The 17310-nt window shown below is 37.2% G+C and overlaps 1 protein-coding gene across 2 annotated transcripts in view; it reads right to left on the minus strand.

The window, feature by feature from the left end:
- Positions 1 to 17310, minus strand: part of cep290 (centrosomal protein 290) — a 70962-nt gene that overhangs the window by 35702 nt on the left and 17950 nt on the right. For both annotated transcript variants that reach the window (XM_031898900.1, XM_031898901.1), the window contains exons 16-26: positions 16587 to 16674; positions 15145 to 15251; positions 14359 to 14443; positions 12972 to 13114; positions 11762 to 11926; positions 6998 to 7147; positions 6350 to 6465; positions 5435 to 5537; positions 3990 to 4220; positions 3010 to 3183; positions 52 to 163 (exon numbers count right to left, since the gene is read on the minus strand). In XM_031898900.1, coding sequence (XP_031754760.1) covers positions 52 to 163; positions 3010 to 3183; positions 3990 to 4220; positions 5435 to 5537; positions 6350 to 6465; positions 6998 to 7147; positions 11762 to 11926; positions 12972 to 13114; positions 14359 to 14443; positions 15145 to 15251; positions 16587 to 16674 — 1474 coding nt within the window. The remainder of the gene's footprint in view (positions 1 to 51; positions 164 to 3009; positions 3184 to 3989; positions 4221 to 5434; positions 5538 to 6349; positions 6466 to 6997; positions 7148 to 11761; positions 11927 to 12971; positions 13115 to 14358; positions 14444 to 15144; positions 15252 to 16586; positions 16675 to 17310) is intronic.

Here is a 17310-nt window from a genome sequence, read left to right on the forward strand (position 1 = left end):
GTTTGAAATGACATACTGCAGAATAAGATTTTCAAAATCAGTTTTGCTTACCCAAATTGTTAATATGTTCCAAGGCTTGCTCCAATGTGTTGCATTTTTCTTTTGTTATTTCTAGTTCTTTATTATAGAATGCAATCTGGGATTTCAAAGATGCATTTTCATGCTGTTGGCAAAAGCAAAATAGTGCAACCATCATATTTATTTATTATGAAGCAAAAGTGTAGCATTTGATTATGAGTTAAAAACTACTAGAGATTTACTCATGAATTGCACCAGTGCAGATACCCACAGTAATTAAATCGACTAAAGCCAAAAAACACTACTCGCTACTAATACTTCTCGATCTCTCTGCTGCTTTTGACACTGTGGATCACCCTCTTCTCCTTCAGACTCTCCGCTCTCTTGGCCTTCGTGACACTGCCTTATCCTGGTTTTCATCTTATCTCTCAGATCGATCCTTCAGTGTCTCTTACAATGGGGAATCATCTTCTCCCTTGCCTCTTTCTGTCGGGGTTCCCCAAGGCTCTGTGCTGGGCCCCTTACTATTTTCTCTCTATACCTCCTCACTTGGCAAACTAATCAATTCTTTTGGCTTTCAGTACCACCTCTATGCTGACGATACTCAGATCTATCTTTCCTCTCCTGATCTCAACCCAGAGTTTCTAACTCGCGTCTCTTCCTGCCTGTCCGCTATCTCTACTTGGATGTCCCAACGTTACCTTAAATTAAACCTCTCCAAGACTGAACTGGTTCTCTTTCCCCCATCCAACGCCCACATTGTTCCGAAGGTATCTATACAGGTTAACAATTCTACCATCACCCCATCTTCCCAGGCCCGGTGCCTTGGGGTTATCCTTGATTCTGCCCTGTCCTTCACTCCTCATATCCAGTCGCTTATCAAATGTCACTTTCACCTAAGAAATATCTCAAAAATACGATCATTTATCACCCAAGATGCTGCCAAAATTCTTATTCACTCTCTTATAATATCTCGCCTAGACTACTGTAACTCCCTACTAATTGGCCTTCCCCTCAAAAGACTGTCCCCTCTCCAGTCCATAATGAATACTGCTGCCAGGCTCATACACCTCTCCAACCGCTCCTCCTCTGCCGTGCCACTCTGCCAATCCCTGCACTGGCTTCCCCTACCATCCAGGATAAAATTCAAACTAATGACTCTCACATTCAAAGCAGTTCATAACTCTGCCCCACTCTACATCTCTGAAGTCATCTCTAGGTACTATCCAACCCGCTTGTTACGCTCCTCTACTGACCTGCTCCTCAACTCCTCTCTCATTCCCTCCTCACACGCTCACATTCAAGACTTTGCAAGGCCTGCCCCCCTTCTCTGGAATTCGCTCCCACAAACTGTCAGACTTTCACCCAATCTCTCTGCCTTCAAGAGATCTCTAAAAACACATTTATTCAGAGAAGCTTACCCTAATCTAGTTTAGCAACACCCTGTGCCACACCTCTCACAACTCTGTCATGCCCATTCCCACACCTTGTGTCTCAACCCTTCTCCTTGTAGATTGTAAGCTCTTTTGGGCAGGGCCCTCTTCACCTCATGTATCGGTTATTGATTGCTTTATATGTTACTCTGTATGTCCAATGTATGAAACCCACTTATTGTACAGCGCTGCGGAATATGTTGGTGCTTTATAAATAAATGTTAATAATAATAATACTAATAATAATAATTATCATTAGGCCACTACAAAGTCAAAAATAAAAGTAAAAATCTAACTAGGGATAAAGGAGATTTAAAGTCAAAAAGTAGATTTATGTAAACTTTGTGTGATCTTTGACGCTCAGATTTTGAAAAAGTGCTGTGAAGCCAAAAGCCTGGTATTAGCAGTGTAAACCCCTTATATACCACAGATATAGAAAATGACTGTAGAAACCATTAAGGTACAGGGAGTAAGTTCCAGAAGCTATATCTTTATGGTTACATGGGCCTTCTTTACTCATAGTTTGTGGCAAAGCACTAACAGATATAGATGGCATATTAAAGCGTACCTGTCACCCAGACATAAAAAACTGTATAATAAAAGTCCTTTTCAAATTAAACATGAAACCCAAATTAATTTTTATATTAACACATCCAAACCCATTATAAAGGCATTTAAAAATCACAGCTGTCAACCATATATTGCTTGCCCCGCCTCTATGCCTCAGGCATAGAGGCGGGGCAGACAATAACTTTAGCTTTCCATTCAGCACTTCCTAGATGTCACTGCACATCTCACTTTTCCCCCTCCCTCCTCCTCATCTAATTGTGTAGCCAGTGCATATGCCTGGGCATCTGGTCCCCCATTCTGGCACATACACAAGATTTTGGCATGATACAAAGCATGGCTTCATAACAATGTCCATAAAATGGTGCCTGCCTGCTTGCTTTGATCGAGTAATTCCAAGATGGAAGGAAACAAGATTTATATTATTTATATAAAGTAAGTAAAGTTTATTTTGCTCAACTAACAATATAGAAAATAATTTGGAGTTGTTTCTTAGGGTGACTGGTCCCCTTTAATACAGTGGTTCTCGAAAGTTTATGAACCCTTTACAATTTTCTATATTTCTATACGACCCTGTTTTATTTAAAGAATAGGGATCCAGCAAAGCCTGATCACACATACAATGCATTTGTGAATGTGCATCATGGCTGGAACAAAGGAGGTGTCGGAAGACCTCAGAAAAGCTTACAAGACTATCTCTAAAGAGTTTAGACTGCACCAATTAACAACTGAGATTGTACACATTGTGTACAAATGGAGAAAATTCAAGACTGTTGTTACCTTACCTGGAAGTGGTCGTCTATTAAAGATAACTCCAAACCGAAAGGGTCTAATAGTCAGAGAGGTTGCAAGGAACCCAGGGCAAACTCTAAGCAACTAAAGGCCTATCTCAGGTTTGCTGCTAAAAAGACAGCAAACATTTAATGCTACAAAGAAAAGACTATATCAGGGGGAGTGTCAAATGATTACATTTTGTATTTGTCAACAATACCTCTAGGTGCTCCATGTCAGCAGTCCTCTGAACTAGCAAATTATCCTTTTGTAGCATGTCTCGGTACTTGGAAGTCAGCTCATTATATTGTTTATTGGCTGTTTCCAGCTCTGATATTGGAACACTGTCATCCAAAGCCCTTTGTAGAGATGCTATTTTGAAAGCAGCTATTTCCTATGTACAGAAAAAAAGAGTTGATTCTAGCAGTGTACATTTCTAAAAGAAAAAAAATCCACAAAACGGTATATGCATGTAAATACAGCACAAATATGATAGGTATGAAAGGGACATTTACCATAACTTTTTAGCGCTAAAGGCCAAAAATACAGACACACTGGAACTGGTATAGTGCATTGCAATGATTTCATATCAAAATCATAAGAATTCAGACAAATCTGAATCCTGCAAATAATGCTGGTTTTAGCCAAATCCCAAGCCAAATCTTGGATTAGGTGCACCCCTATTAAATACAAAACTAATAAAAGTGGGTTTGAGGTTAGCATCACTTTAGTAAATGCATACCCCACAGAATTACAATCAGTTGGAAATTATCATTCCTTTTCACCTATGAGATCTTTGCCTTAGACTTACCATTGCTTTAAAATGGCCTTGCTTGGGGAGTAATGGAACAGGTAATACTATAGAGGCAGCACAAGTATATGCAGTGTTGTAGTTCAAATGGCACTACTAGCAGGATTTAAAGATTTTTATGAACTAGATGTGAGTATGAGAGCACTTTTAAACAAAATGTGCACTGGCTTTTACTGATGTAATTTCAATTTTGTATAGTTATCACTTTAACTATAATTTAGATGGTTTTGTCTGCTTTGTAAAAATGCTGTTTACAGTAATTCAATGTCACATATGGATTTGCTAGATTTTTCTTCTGATTTTTTAGAAACAAAAATAAAAAAAGATTTGTCTTAACCATTTTCTAAGGGAAATTACAGATTTAAGTGATATGGGATTCAACTCTTTACCTTGTATCTCTGCAGATACCCAAGTCGCTCTGCCACTGCAGCTTCCATGTCTGAAATATCATTTTTCAGTTTTCCATTATCTTTTCTCAGATGTTGCTCCATTTCAAGCAAAGTAGTGTATCTCCTTGTGAGCAACTTCTCATTTACCCGGAGGACAGTCATTTTCCTCAGGTTCTCAGCAACTTGTTTTTTCATTTCATCAGGATCCATTTTAAGAGCATCTAGCAAATTCTGCAAATATATAAACAATGTAAATCTGTGAAATAATGCACATTGGCACAACACAGTCAGGCAGCAGTGTAGAAAGTTACTAATAAAAATAAGACTTTTTAACACAAAATAAGCATTGAAATGCAGCAATCTTAGTAGTTATTATTTTCCAATGTTTACAGCAATGATTACTATTACACTCTCCGGTGTAAAGAGACACTGTAAAAAACAGAAAATACTTTCCCAAAGGGATATAAGCCAAATAAATTCTAAGTAACCTTAATTGTAAGGAGAAATTAAAATATGTTAGAAATAACAGATACTGAAAGGTTGGAAATTGAAAAGAACATAAGGTGAAAGGTAAACTATTCCAACTTTCCTCTTTAGGTTGTTAATGCTTTTGTGTTTGATAAATATTGTTTCAGATTTTTTTTTTTGCAGTTTGGATATTCACTTTAGCAAATTTAGGTCACCCTGGGGTAGGGCCACAACTAAGTGTGAGCAGAAGAGTCACATGTCTAGGAAAAAACAAGGGGGATTTAGTGCAAGAGTTGCCAGGAGGAGGTGGCGTGTGGGTGGAGGCCAAGGCGAGGTGGCACATGGAGCCTGGCACTGTCCTAGGCAATGTTTCACAAGTACTCATGGAATTTGTAGCCTATGTACATAAAGTTTGACTAGGATCGACCGTGATCACAGATGTATCACAAAGATAAGATAGGATAAGATAAGATTTTTAGGATATGACTTTCACAGGATTGCACAAAGACTTTGTATTTATAATTTTAAGGGTGATGTAATAAAAGACTTACAGGATATGTAAAGTATATTTCACTGTGGGGGGGCGGTGCCAAAACATTTGGTTCCCCCCTGTTAAACAGATTCCAAAGCTTCTCCTTGGGCTGGCGCTCCTGTTAGAAAGAAACTGCACCGGCCCAAGGAAAAAATACCCAATTTCTATGCCGACATCTCATAGTAAGTTAGGTTGAAAAAAGACGTACATCCATCATGTTAACCATCTCAGTAACTTCTTTCTTCTATCCTTGGCGCTTGCCATTCTGCACATGTGCAGTAGAGTAGAAAAACTAACCTGAACAAAAAAGTTAAAAGAGGGTATACTGCCCTTTTAAGTGACAAGTTGTAATAACAATGAGTATATAGAGAAATAGATCAGGAGTTAATTTGTATTATACAGACAATGAAACATCACATTCTGTGTTGGAAATTGTTAAACATACCGTATACTCTTTGATTTGCACCATATCAGTTTCTTTTTGGTTCTCCAGTTTAGCATTTTCTTCTTTTAATTTCTTTAATTCCTCTTGCCAAGATTCTTGCTCACTATATTAATACAAATACAAAATGAGTTTGTAAAGTTTCTAAGGGGAAGTAAAAAAAAAACAAAAACCTGTAAGCACAAAGGGTTGTTGTAAAAACTCTTTTTATAGTAGCTCTGTAAGCAGCTTAAAATAATGCCATTGCAATTAGTGCCTCTAACATTCAAAGTATGTGAAAACCAAGAAAAAATCATGTACATTTTCAGAATGCTCTTTCATACAAAAGCCACATTATTAATTACATTGTTCTTTAAAGGACTACATGCTACTCATAAGCAGTTTTGCTACCATAAATAGCTTGTTATACAGAAATGTTTGTTTTACCGAATTCAGACCAATCAAGGTGCTTATCAAGTACAACAAAATATCCAACATCTATGTAAAATACCCTAAAATAGGGAAGGCATGATATGAATGCAGTATAGGTAGGGCTTTTATTATACGGAACCCTCTATACTAAAATTTCTAAACAACAGGAATACTGTTTTCTCAGCAAAACTTCAATTCATATTTGACTGTTTTACTTTTTTGTGATAATAAAAAAACAGTCCATTTTACCTGATGGCAACATAACTGTATAAATCAATGTTGGTGGCAAAACATACCTATTAGGTTTATTTATTTTTTAATGTTTCAGTATTTTTAGTAGTTTCAGAATGTTGCTCTAGAATTATATTGTGGAAAGACCCATTATCTGGTCCCAAGAATCCCAGATAATAGACCCTATAGGTTTATTTTGTAGACATTAAGATAGATTTGCTTAACAATGCTATAAATAAAGGGTTTATAGTAATGCTAATCAATATATATTTCAACCTCATATATTCCTTGTAAAGCAAGCCATGCTGATGACGAATCACTGCAAATTTTCTTTTATATTCTTCTAATGCTTCTTCAAATTTTATGACAGACTGTTCTTTAGATTCTACTTCCTGTAAATGATAACAAAACATAATAGATAAGGAAACTAGAACATTTTGTTCCACAATAACAAACGTATATAAATGTGTAGATATTTTTTGTATTTTATTGTCACCTATATATGTACAAAGTGGTGTTTTTAACTTGCACCATGTTGTATGACAACTTGGCCACTGGAAACACTATGCATGAGATCCTTATTGGAACAATTATAAATCCCAAAATATTCACAAAGGGTAACCATGTGTATTCACATTCATAAAATGAAATGCCTTTTTTAAATATCCAGATGTAGCAAGGACTAAGGACAGTAAGGACTAAGGGGCGTATTTATTATGCTGTGTAAAACAAATGGAAATGATCGCCATCTGAACACCGGATATTACGCCATTATTTCCCATAAGTTCCGGTGGAAGAAAAAACACGTAAAACAATTACGCCGATTTTACGCCGTTTTTACACGGCGAAGCCTGGTGATGTATGGCGAATTTTCTCTCCGTTTTTTACACAGCATAATAAATATGCCCCTAATTGTACAAATACCTGTAAAAGATGTAGGATATATTCATTAAGTGAGTTGAGAAGATTTGTGCTAGTAGGAGACATTCCGTCTGGTAGGTTAATGGGTTTGAAAATCATGTTGGCTCCCTCTAACTGACGCAACATTTCAAGCTCATTTTCAAGGTGTAAAATCTGGTAGAAATGAAATAAATGAGTAAAGCATTACTAAAATAATAATTACGTTTTACTGGATAGCATGCAAGGTATCATGGTCAGTCAAAAATAATTTAGGGTAATCTCTAAATCACTAATCTTTTAATTTACATTAATTTCCAATACCAAGAAGAATACCACTTCACATTAAACTAAAGTGATAAAAAAAAAACCTAACCTACCTGTGTACTTTTTTGTATTTACATCCTATAAGCTTTTAATATATATTAATTACCTCTTGCCATCTAAACTGTACAGATTCTGCTACCAGCATGATATGGCTATTGATGGTGTTTTTTTTTTATTATTAAGCATGAACTAAATAATAGTAAAATAAGTCATTGAGTTTCATATACTAGCAGAGAAACTGCTTATATGCCTGCGAAATTCTGGTTTCTACTTAGCAAAGTAGTAAACATTAAGCATGCAACAGTCTGCTATAGTTAAAAGGTAGTAAGGAAAGCAGTTTATTTTAATTCTATGGTGTGGGAGGAATGGTTAAGAAGCATTATGGAATAAAATAGGGAAAGGTGCACACAATATGTATTCATATATATATATATATATATATATATATAAAACTTCAATGTTGCAACAGGCACTCACGAAAAAGCAAACAACTTTGCCTGGGTGCAGACCAAAAATAGCAGTAATGTATACAAAAAATAAACGGTGCCGCACTCACAGGACTTAAGTAGATCAAAATTTATTATTACTTACAGGGTTGTATCTAACGTTTCGGCTACCACTGTAGCCTTTCTCAAAGACATAGAACAATTGTGGAGGTGCACCTCATAAACACAAAATGGCGGGAAATAGTGACGTCATCAAGTGAAAACAAAGTGAAAAAAACCTTTGTAAACATTACAACACCATTTGGGGTAAAAACGTCATAAAGAAAAATAAACACATACACAAAGACAAGGGGGAAGTACACAAGCATATAGGTTTGGGTAACAATAGGAAAAAATAGACATACTTTGGGGCAGAGAACCGATGTATACTATAGCTCAACTATAACTCCCTGCGTATGGGGATAGTGTAATTTATAGCGGTAGTCAAAAGTGGCAGGTCGTGTTCAGGGAAGAATTACTGCATATGTTCCGGAGAAAGGACTGGAACACCACTTGATTTAGGGCACCGTGGAACAAGAACGAAAGTAAAGGACCGGTACTGGGAGCGCATCGTGTATTCGGTGGGCGTGTCTTAGCTCGAGCAGCCGCTTCGTTCGTTAGGATAGTTAGAAATAATATTTGTGCGGTTCAACTGAAACACATACTGTGCAGGTGAGTGGGGAAGGCAGAATCGCTTACCGGAGATGCTGGATTCGGTACGCAGAGTCCGGACCAGCAATCTTAGGGCTGCGATAGGGGGGCAGATCCGAATTATCCAGCTGTCACACTGTCATCCAATAGGCGCCCAAGGGGCAGGACCAGATTGTGAAGCTGTCACTCTTTCACCCAATCAGCGCCTGGCTCTCAACATAGTGCCAGACAGTGGGGATCAGGTTATGAAGCTGTCACTCATTCACCAAATCAGCGCCAGGCTATCCACATAGTACCAGACAGTGGGGATGTAAATATTAATGAATCAGACAGAGCATCTGGAAATAGGGGTAGGGCTGTGTACGGGCACTCGGCTGGTTCACAGATACGCACGGTTGAACCTGACTTCTAGTCGGTCAACTTGGCAGTAACGTGTTCGCAATATTACCTTGTGCATCAATGGAGCCTCTACAGCCTTTTCCTGGCTTAAGTCTGTAGTACATGATGTAGCACATATAGCTGATAAAGCGGGCAGGGACATCTGCTCGTGTACTGCTTGTAGGGACTGGTGCGCAATAGAGTAATGGAAAGTTATGTCACTCTAGAAACAAATTAAGGACATACTGTAGGTGTCCGTGGGTACGTGGGCGTCAGTTGAAGTGCTACAAGCATACATCGGTCGAACTGCCATGGGGCCCGGGTGTGAACTACAGACAAGGGGATGGGTACAGAACACAAAGGCAAAGAAATCGGCAACTTGCTGGGCAGACAATTCCTGGAACACTGTGAAAGAGTGACAGCTTCACAATCTGGTCCCGCCCCTTGGGCGCCTATTGGATGACAGTGTGACAGCTGGATAATTCGGATCTGCCCCCCTATCGCAGCCCTAAGATTGCTGGTCCGGACTCTGCGTACCGAATCCAGCATCTCCGGTAAGCGATTCTGCCTTCCCCACTCACCCGCACAGTATGTGTTTCAGTTGAACCGCACAAATATTATTTCTAACTATCCTAACGAACGAAGCGGCTGCTCGAGCTAAGACACGCCCACCGAATACACGATGCGCTCCCAGTACCGGTCCTTTACTTTCGTTCTTGTTCCACGGTGCCCTAAATCAAGTGGTGTTCCAGTCCTTTCTCCGGAACATATGCAGTAATTCTTCCCTGAACACGACCTGCCACTTTTGACTACCGCTATAAATTACACTATCCCCATACGCAGGGAGTTATAGTTGAGCTATAGTATACATCGGTTCTCTGCCCCAAAGTATGTCTATTTTTTCCTATTGTTACCCAAACCTATACGCTTGTGTACTTCCCCCTTGTCTTTGTGTATGTGTTTATTTTTCTTTATGACGTTTTTACCCCAAATGGTGTTGTAATGTTTACAAAGGTTTTTTTCACTTTGTTTTCACTTGATGACGTCACTATTTCCCGCCATTTTGTGTTTATGAGGTGCACCTCCACAATTGTTCTATGTCTTTGAGAAAGGCTACAGTGGTAGCCGAAACGTTAGATACAACCCTGTAAGTAATAATAAATTTTGATCTACTTAAGTCCTGTGAGTGCGGCACCGTTTATTTTTTGTATATATATATATATATATATATATATATATATATATATTATATATTATATTATATATATCCAAAAATGAAAGGTACCGCACTCACAGGACTTAAGAAAAACAAAATTTATTTTACTTACAGAATTGTATCTAACGTTTCGGCTGCTGCTGCAGCCTTTCTCAAAGACAGAGAACACAAGTGAAGGTGCACCTCATAAACACAAAATGGCGGGAAATAGTGACGTCATACAGTGGAAAAAAAACAAGTATAAAGTATCAATAACAAACATGAACTATACGGAGTACTATTCAAGTCCAAAAGTAAAAAACACAAAGGGACAGTGTGAAAACATAAGGATAAAAAAGTAAAGAAAAGTGGGCTGAACCAGAGGTAATGACCTATTACACACACTAGCTCAACTACAACTCTCAGCCTGATAGATTAGCGCTGCATCTTCTAGTCAAAAAAGCTGAAAAACTACTAATTGTACTGCATAAAGGAAAAGTTCATTGAACAGTTAGGGCAGAGTAAGCCCCCCGAGAGAGAGAAAAAGAGACAGACCATATGGTTGGCGCTACCTCCGCTAGTCCCGTAGGTGGGGTGTAGCAGCAACAATCACCGATCGCCGAGTGCTATCATTCATCCAGCACTGATACGGTGTGCGGTATGAATGATAGCACTCGGCGATCGGTGATTGTTGCTGCTACACCCCACCTACGGGACTAGCGGAGGTAGCGCCAACCATATGGTCTGTCTCTTTTTCTCTCTCTCGGGGGGCTTACTCTGCCCTAACTGTTCAATGAACTTTTCCTTTATGCAGTACAATTAGTAGTTTTTCAGCTTTTTTGACTAGAAGATGCAGCGCTAATCTATCAGGCTGAGAGTTGTAGTTGAGCTAGTGTGTGTAATAGGTCATTACCTCTGGTTCAGCCCACTTTTCTTTACTTTTTTATCCTTATGTTTTCACACTGTCCCTTTGTGTTTTTTACTTTTGGACTTGAATAGTACTCCGTATAGTTCATGTTTGTTATTGATACTTTATACTTGTTTTTGTTCCACTGTATGACGTCACTATTTCCCGCCATTTTGTGTTTATGAGGTGCACCTTCACTTGTGTTCTCTGTCTTTGAGAAAGGCTGCAGCAGCAGCCGAAACGTTAGATACAATTCTGTAAGTAAAATAAATTTTGTTTTTCTTAAGTCCTGTGAGTGCGGTACCTTTCATTTTTGGATATATCTTGCTTATTTTGGACTGCACCCAGGCAATTATGATTGCTTTTTCGTGAGTGCCTGTTACATCACTGAAGATTTTTATATTATATATATATATATATATAGTAGGGGTACACAATGCTTTTAACTAAGCAACGGTCAGTGTTGCCTTCTATAACTGCTGCAGCCTTTTAGTACCAATTCTGCCCAATTACTAATTATTTTTATCTGTGATGTCGTGCATCTTTGAATAAACCAAATGTCACTTCAACATTTAGACATAAACTGATACATCCTCTCAGGCAGATCTGTTGGCCAAAGAAGACTGATCCCATTGTTCTCTAGATACAGACTTATAAAATGAATACTTTGGAATAATCAATATCAATACTTGAGCATTTGATATATTTTTCAGCCAATGGAAACATAAGGAATTGGTTAGGATCTGTTTATTGCAACCCATTAAACTTATTTCTTATCAAAATATATAAATATATATATATTTCTGCTTTAATAATCTATCATGCGTTACTAGACATTAATCTTATACCTTCTCATTTGCTTTTTCTAAGGCACATGATATGTTTATGGCTTCTTTTCTTGATTCCTTTAATTCTTGTCTTAATTCCTCATTTCTTCCTGTGAGCTGATCAACTTGGGCTTTCAGGTGTATACTGACATCAAATATTCCCTCTGTATTCCTGGATTCAATGGCCTTCAATGAACACAATACATTTAAAAAAAAATCTCTCTGTACATAGTTTATTTTTAATTGAATACATTACATTTAATGTATTTTTTTAACCAGATGATGTACCTTTAACATATCTACAGCATCTACTGCCCAACAACTCTCTTTGCATGTATGTATCTCTTTTCTTTGCCAAAAATTGTTTGCTAAAATGTTGTTTGTATGAATTACGCTGAATTGTAATATACAGGGATTAGTTTTAACTTTTTTTATAGTCTCTCATAATTCTCTAGCCAGAATACATAGGAAAGGTATGTAATATAAACCCCAAGATTAAGCAACACATAAATTGATATAAAGAAAGTATACTCCAAGAACTGACTTAAGCATGGTCACATATTTCTTTATTGAAATCAATATTAAATACTTTTTTCAACCATGCTAATCAATACAATTCCCTGTACAAATAAACATACATATTGTTTTTAAAACCTAGTCATCTGCATTAATAGGCTGCCTGTTAAACAACTATTATATGCTTTATAAATTTAATCCGGGATCTCATCTTTTAAGAACCATCTTACTAGGGTAGATGTCATTCTGGACAGCATGATGAGGACAGTTTCCCCAGCAATCTCTCAATACAGTCCCAATCTACATTCTATTGATCATGTCTAGTTAAAATATGTACCCATTTATTATAACTTCTGAACTTTCAGTTGAATGCTGTATACAGTAAAGTATTCATACCAGGTGACAATTTCAGGGACCTTCCCATGAAGGGTAGTGGAAACATTAAGAATTTATTCTACTTCAATGGCAGTACATTACAAGGACAGAAATACCAATCCCTCCACAACATTGTGTCTCTTACACACTCTTAGGTATTTGCTATTTATGACACTGGCACATGGGACAATTCAGGACCTTTAGAGGATGGAGGATCAAACTATGTTAAACATAAGCATTAAGTCATAAGTACTTATAGGATTATCACATTATTTTATGTTCAGTGGCTGTGCTTCCACTGAATTTTAACTTGAGGTGTTTATTTTAAATTTGTACTTACGTGAATCAATCGTTCCAAGCTAGGTACTGATATAATTGTTGCTTCTCCATTTCTTGTATGATCTTTCTCAACATCTTTAAGAGCCTGGAATATGTCCTTAGGTATTTGCTCCAAATGTTTTTTGTCTTCAGAAATCTCTTTTACTGGGGAAAAAATAATACAATTTAGTCAGCAAATGTTTTTGTGTGTTTCCTTGCATCTATATATTGATGCAACAAAAGGTGAAAATACATTTTTATCAAATGCATAATGTTATATTTTACAAGTACAGGTACAAGATCTCTTATCTAGAAACCAGATATCCAGAACTCAAATTACGTGAAGACCATCTTGCATAGGGGCACATTTACTAATCTACGAACGTCCAAAAAGCGTCTGAATGCGTTTTTTTCATAATGATCGGTATTTTGTGATTTTTTTTCATAAATTGTTGCGACTTTTTCATAGCCATTACGAGTTTTTCGTAAATTGTTGCGACTTTTTCGTAGCCGCCGCGCCAAGTACAAAAGTTTCGGATTCATTCAAGCTTCAGTATCGTGACTTTCCTTGGGCCAGGTTGGAGCTGCAGAGTGCCATTGAGTCCTATGGGAGGCTTCCAAAATCATGCAAAGTCTGAAAGGTTTGCCGGCCATTTATGAGCGCTCAATACGAAAAAGTTGCGACAAGATACAAGGAAATCTTAACGGCTACGAAAAAGTTGCGACAATTCGCGCAAGTCGTAACGGCTACGAAAAAGTCGTAACGGCTATGAAAAAAATCGCAAAATGTTAGTTTACAATCCGAATTTTTCCCATTCGGATTCGGATTCGTGGATTAGTAAATGTGCCCCATAGAGTTCATTTTAAGCAAATGATTCTATTTTTTTGTTATTATTATTTCCTTTTTCTCTGTACTAAAAAAAACTGAAAAACAGTACTTGATCCTAACTAAGTGGCATAAATCCATATTGGTTGAACAATAATTCTACTGGGCTTATTTAATGTTTGGCTTATTTGAATATTTAAATTTAAGGTATGGTCATCCAAATTATGGAAACCCCATCTGGAATAGCCAAAGGTTCCCATCCGGCTCCCTACCTCCTTAACAGATCAGTGTAGTCTATGGGAAAGAGGCCAACATAAAATTTCAGGTCCCTCTGTTCCTAGCACTGGCCCCACAGCAGGATATGAGAGGACATGTAATGCCCTTGCCTGTTCTCTCCTATCCTGCTGCTAAGCCAGTGCTCAGAACAAAAGTAACCTGCAATTTTATGTTAATGAGAGGGGAAAAAATTTTGCCCATCACAGAGTGTCTATACAAGAGTAAATGAACAGCACCTACAATCGTTATAAACATATTAATTTTAATATTGAACTATTTTCCCAAAATAAATAAATCACATACTTACATTTGGACTTTAACTCTGCTGTAATGGTTTTGTATCTCTCTAACTCTTGTTCTTTTTCACTCAGCTGTTTTGATAGATGCTCATTCTTGAAAAAAAAATGTAAGGTCATGTGTGTGAGCATATGCCAAAAATTATACATCAACTAATGACTAACAGCAAAGAAGAAACAGTTGACTGTTCTGCTTTTCCTTGGCACCCCCTTTAAAGCATGAACATTTGTCTAGGCAATGTAAAATTTAATAACAAGTATATATACTTTTTTTATTAAAAAGAATATATAATTGTTCTAAAATAAACATCCTGACAGCTTGCTTTAGCTGGCCATACACACGAAGAGGATCTTTCCCTGATATGCCCAACACAAGTGGGAGATATCGAACTGATCTGATTATTCATCCCTCGGGCTGCCCATGTATGGCCTCCTTTACTTATGTACAGGGCCAGACTATGCTGGTGGGACACTGGAAAAAAATCCAGTGGGCACCAGGCTTTGTGGGTTCTGCTGACCCAGGCCTGCTTCAGTAGAACTATGGGCACACCGCCCCCCAATCGCAGTTGCAAAGAGGAAGTTACAGGTACATAGTGCGCAGGGTGAGGGCGAGTATGGCGCTGGGTTTGATGCTCAGGGGAGCTTGTGACTGGTGAAGGTGCCCCTGGGTGGCTGCCATGGTGGCATGAAATTTGTAAAAGGGACTATTTCATTTGTTATTAGGGTATTCCCGTTTTACAACACCATTGTATAATATTTCAGAAATGATCAGTAGTAATTATGACAATAACATTTACCATTCCTTCTGCATGATCTAAAACTATGCTGTTTGATGGCTTCTTCTTCTTAGACTTATGATCTTCTGGAGAATCAACACTTAAGTTTAGGTCATCTGCAGTCAAACCTTAAGAAAGAAAGAGAGAAAAAAAACATAAAGACATAAAGAGTCTATACACCCCTGCAAAATGGCATGTTTTTGCTTAATAAAAAAAATGAAATTGAGATAATTCCTGTCAGAACCTATTCCACCGTTATTGCAAAATTGCAATCTATACAAAAGTCGAAAACAAATCTGGAACAGTTTAGTGAAAAAATTGAAATGATACAAAAACCTGGTTGGCATTAGTGGTGTGCACACCCTCTAAATTAATACTTGATTAAAGCACTTTTTGATTTTATTACAGAACTCATATATATATATATATATATATATATATATATATATATATATATATATATATATATATATATATATATATATATATATATATATGAATAATAATATAAAAAATCAATAAAGCATTAACCAAACCCAATTGGATTGTTTTACATCCAATAAGGATTATTTATATCTTAGTTAGGATCAATTACAAGGTACGGTTTTATTTCTACAGATAAAAAGGAAATCAGTTTTAAAATTCTGAATTATTTGTTTAAAATGGAGACAGGCTCTCCGTAATTCAGAGCTTTCTGGATAACAGGTTTATACCTGTATCATCTATGAGAACATGAAAACATGTTTTTAGGGCATTATAGTGATCATTCCTTATGGTCTGGTTTAGGATTAATCTTAAAAAAGGCATGTATGTACAGGCTTCTTTCATTAAGGGACCTAATTATGCATACATTCTACTCAATGGGACCCTTTTGTGGCAAAATAGACATCAAGGTATCTAGGCAGCATGATCAGGAAGAAGGCCCCTTTTGGTGCAACTGAACATTTAAACATTGCTGATATCATGAAGATTGTGCATTCATAAGAAAATGATGTCCAGTGACTACAGGCACTTACAAAGCACAAGTAAAATGGGACCACTGGATTTCTTGAGGCAGATGGCTGCATTGGATTACTACACCATCCTGAGAGTGCAGTTCCAGCCACGAGCTATACATCAATTGATGTGGGCAATAACAGATAATATGTCTAACTTGAATATAGAAGCCCCAAATAACTTGATTGCGTCTGTATATTTGTTATAGACCATATTGTTTCCACAGATATTTTAAGTTATGGAATGCCAATAATGGATATCCCAGTCACCATTACCATGGGATGCCAATATAATTAGAGGGGCCCCTTATTCTGCATTTTAGTTATGTGTTAGACATTTTGATTTTTTTTCAGACCAAATAAATTTGCATTTTATCTTTCAAAATTAAAAGTTTTTTTTGGGATTCATCAGAAGTAGTAAATACACTTTTTTTTACTTAACCTACTACAGGTACTGATTTTGTTTACCTAAACATGCAGCTCTTTTCCCTTTCTCCTGTGCCAATTTTCGTATTTGTTTTTTAAGTCTGATCCGCTCTTCTTCAAGACATTCAACCTGTTCAAAACATATCACATCAAACACGTTACGAACGAACATGTTAGATTCAGTTTGATAACAGAACTTAAACACTTTAGAATTGAAATTAAAAGCTATTCTCCCTAGACTTGATATAACCCTCTCAATATTTTTCTGACCTTTAAGGCCCAGCAGTCAAAATTCAATTGCAAAAGTGTTGTTTTGCCTTATTTTGAAAAGCACCAGGATTTCTTAGTCTGTACAATTCTTAAAGAAAGCACACAGGAATGTTTAATATAGAAGAGGAAAATTAAATTGAGTATGGTTAAGGCACGTGTCAATTAATTAAAATTGTTAGATTTTAGATAGCAGTGCCACCACATTACCCTGTCTTTCTAGGGATTTCTGGTGAAGATCACAGACTTGTGCATATACAGTATGCAACGGCATTGCTATAGACATATCCCAGACAAATGCGTTTTTTCTAAAGAGGAGAACCAGCCCCTAGCAGGGGGTGCCTAAGCTATTGGCACACCCCAAGTTAACTAGGATTTTCTTAACCTTTAAAAGAGTCCCAATCACCTGTAGTGACTTCCAGCAAAACATTTATAAAGCAGAAAATGCCTCTTTAATCCCAGTTTGTGAGCACTGTGTCCCATTCCTCTCAGGCCTTTA

The sequence above is a fragment of the Xenopus tropicalis genome, chromosome 3 (assembly GCF_000004195.4).
Source record: "Xenopus tropicalis strain Nigerian chromosome 3, UCB_Xtro_10.0, whole genome shotgun sequence".
NCBI classification, from domain to species: domain Eukaryota; kingdom Metazoa; phylum Chordata; class Amphibia; order Anura; family Pipidae; genus Xenopus; species Xenopus tropicalis.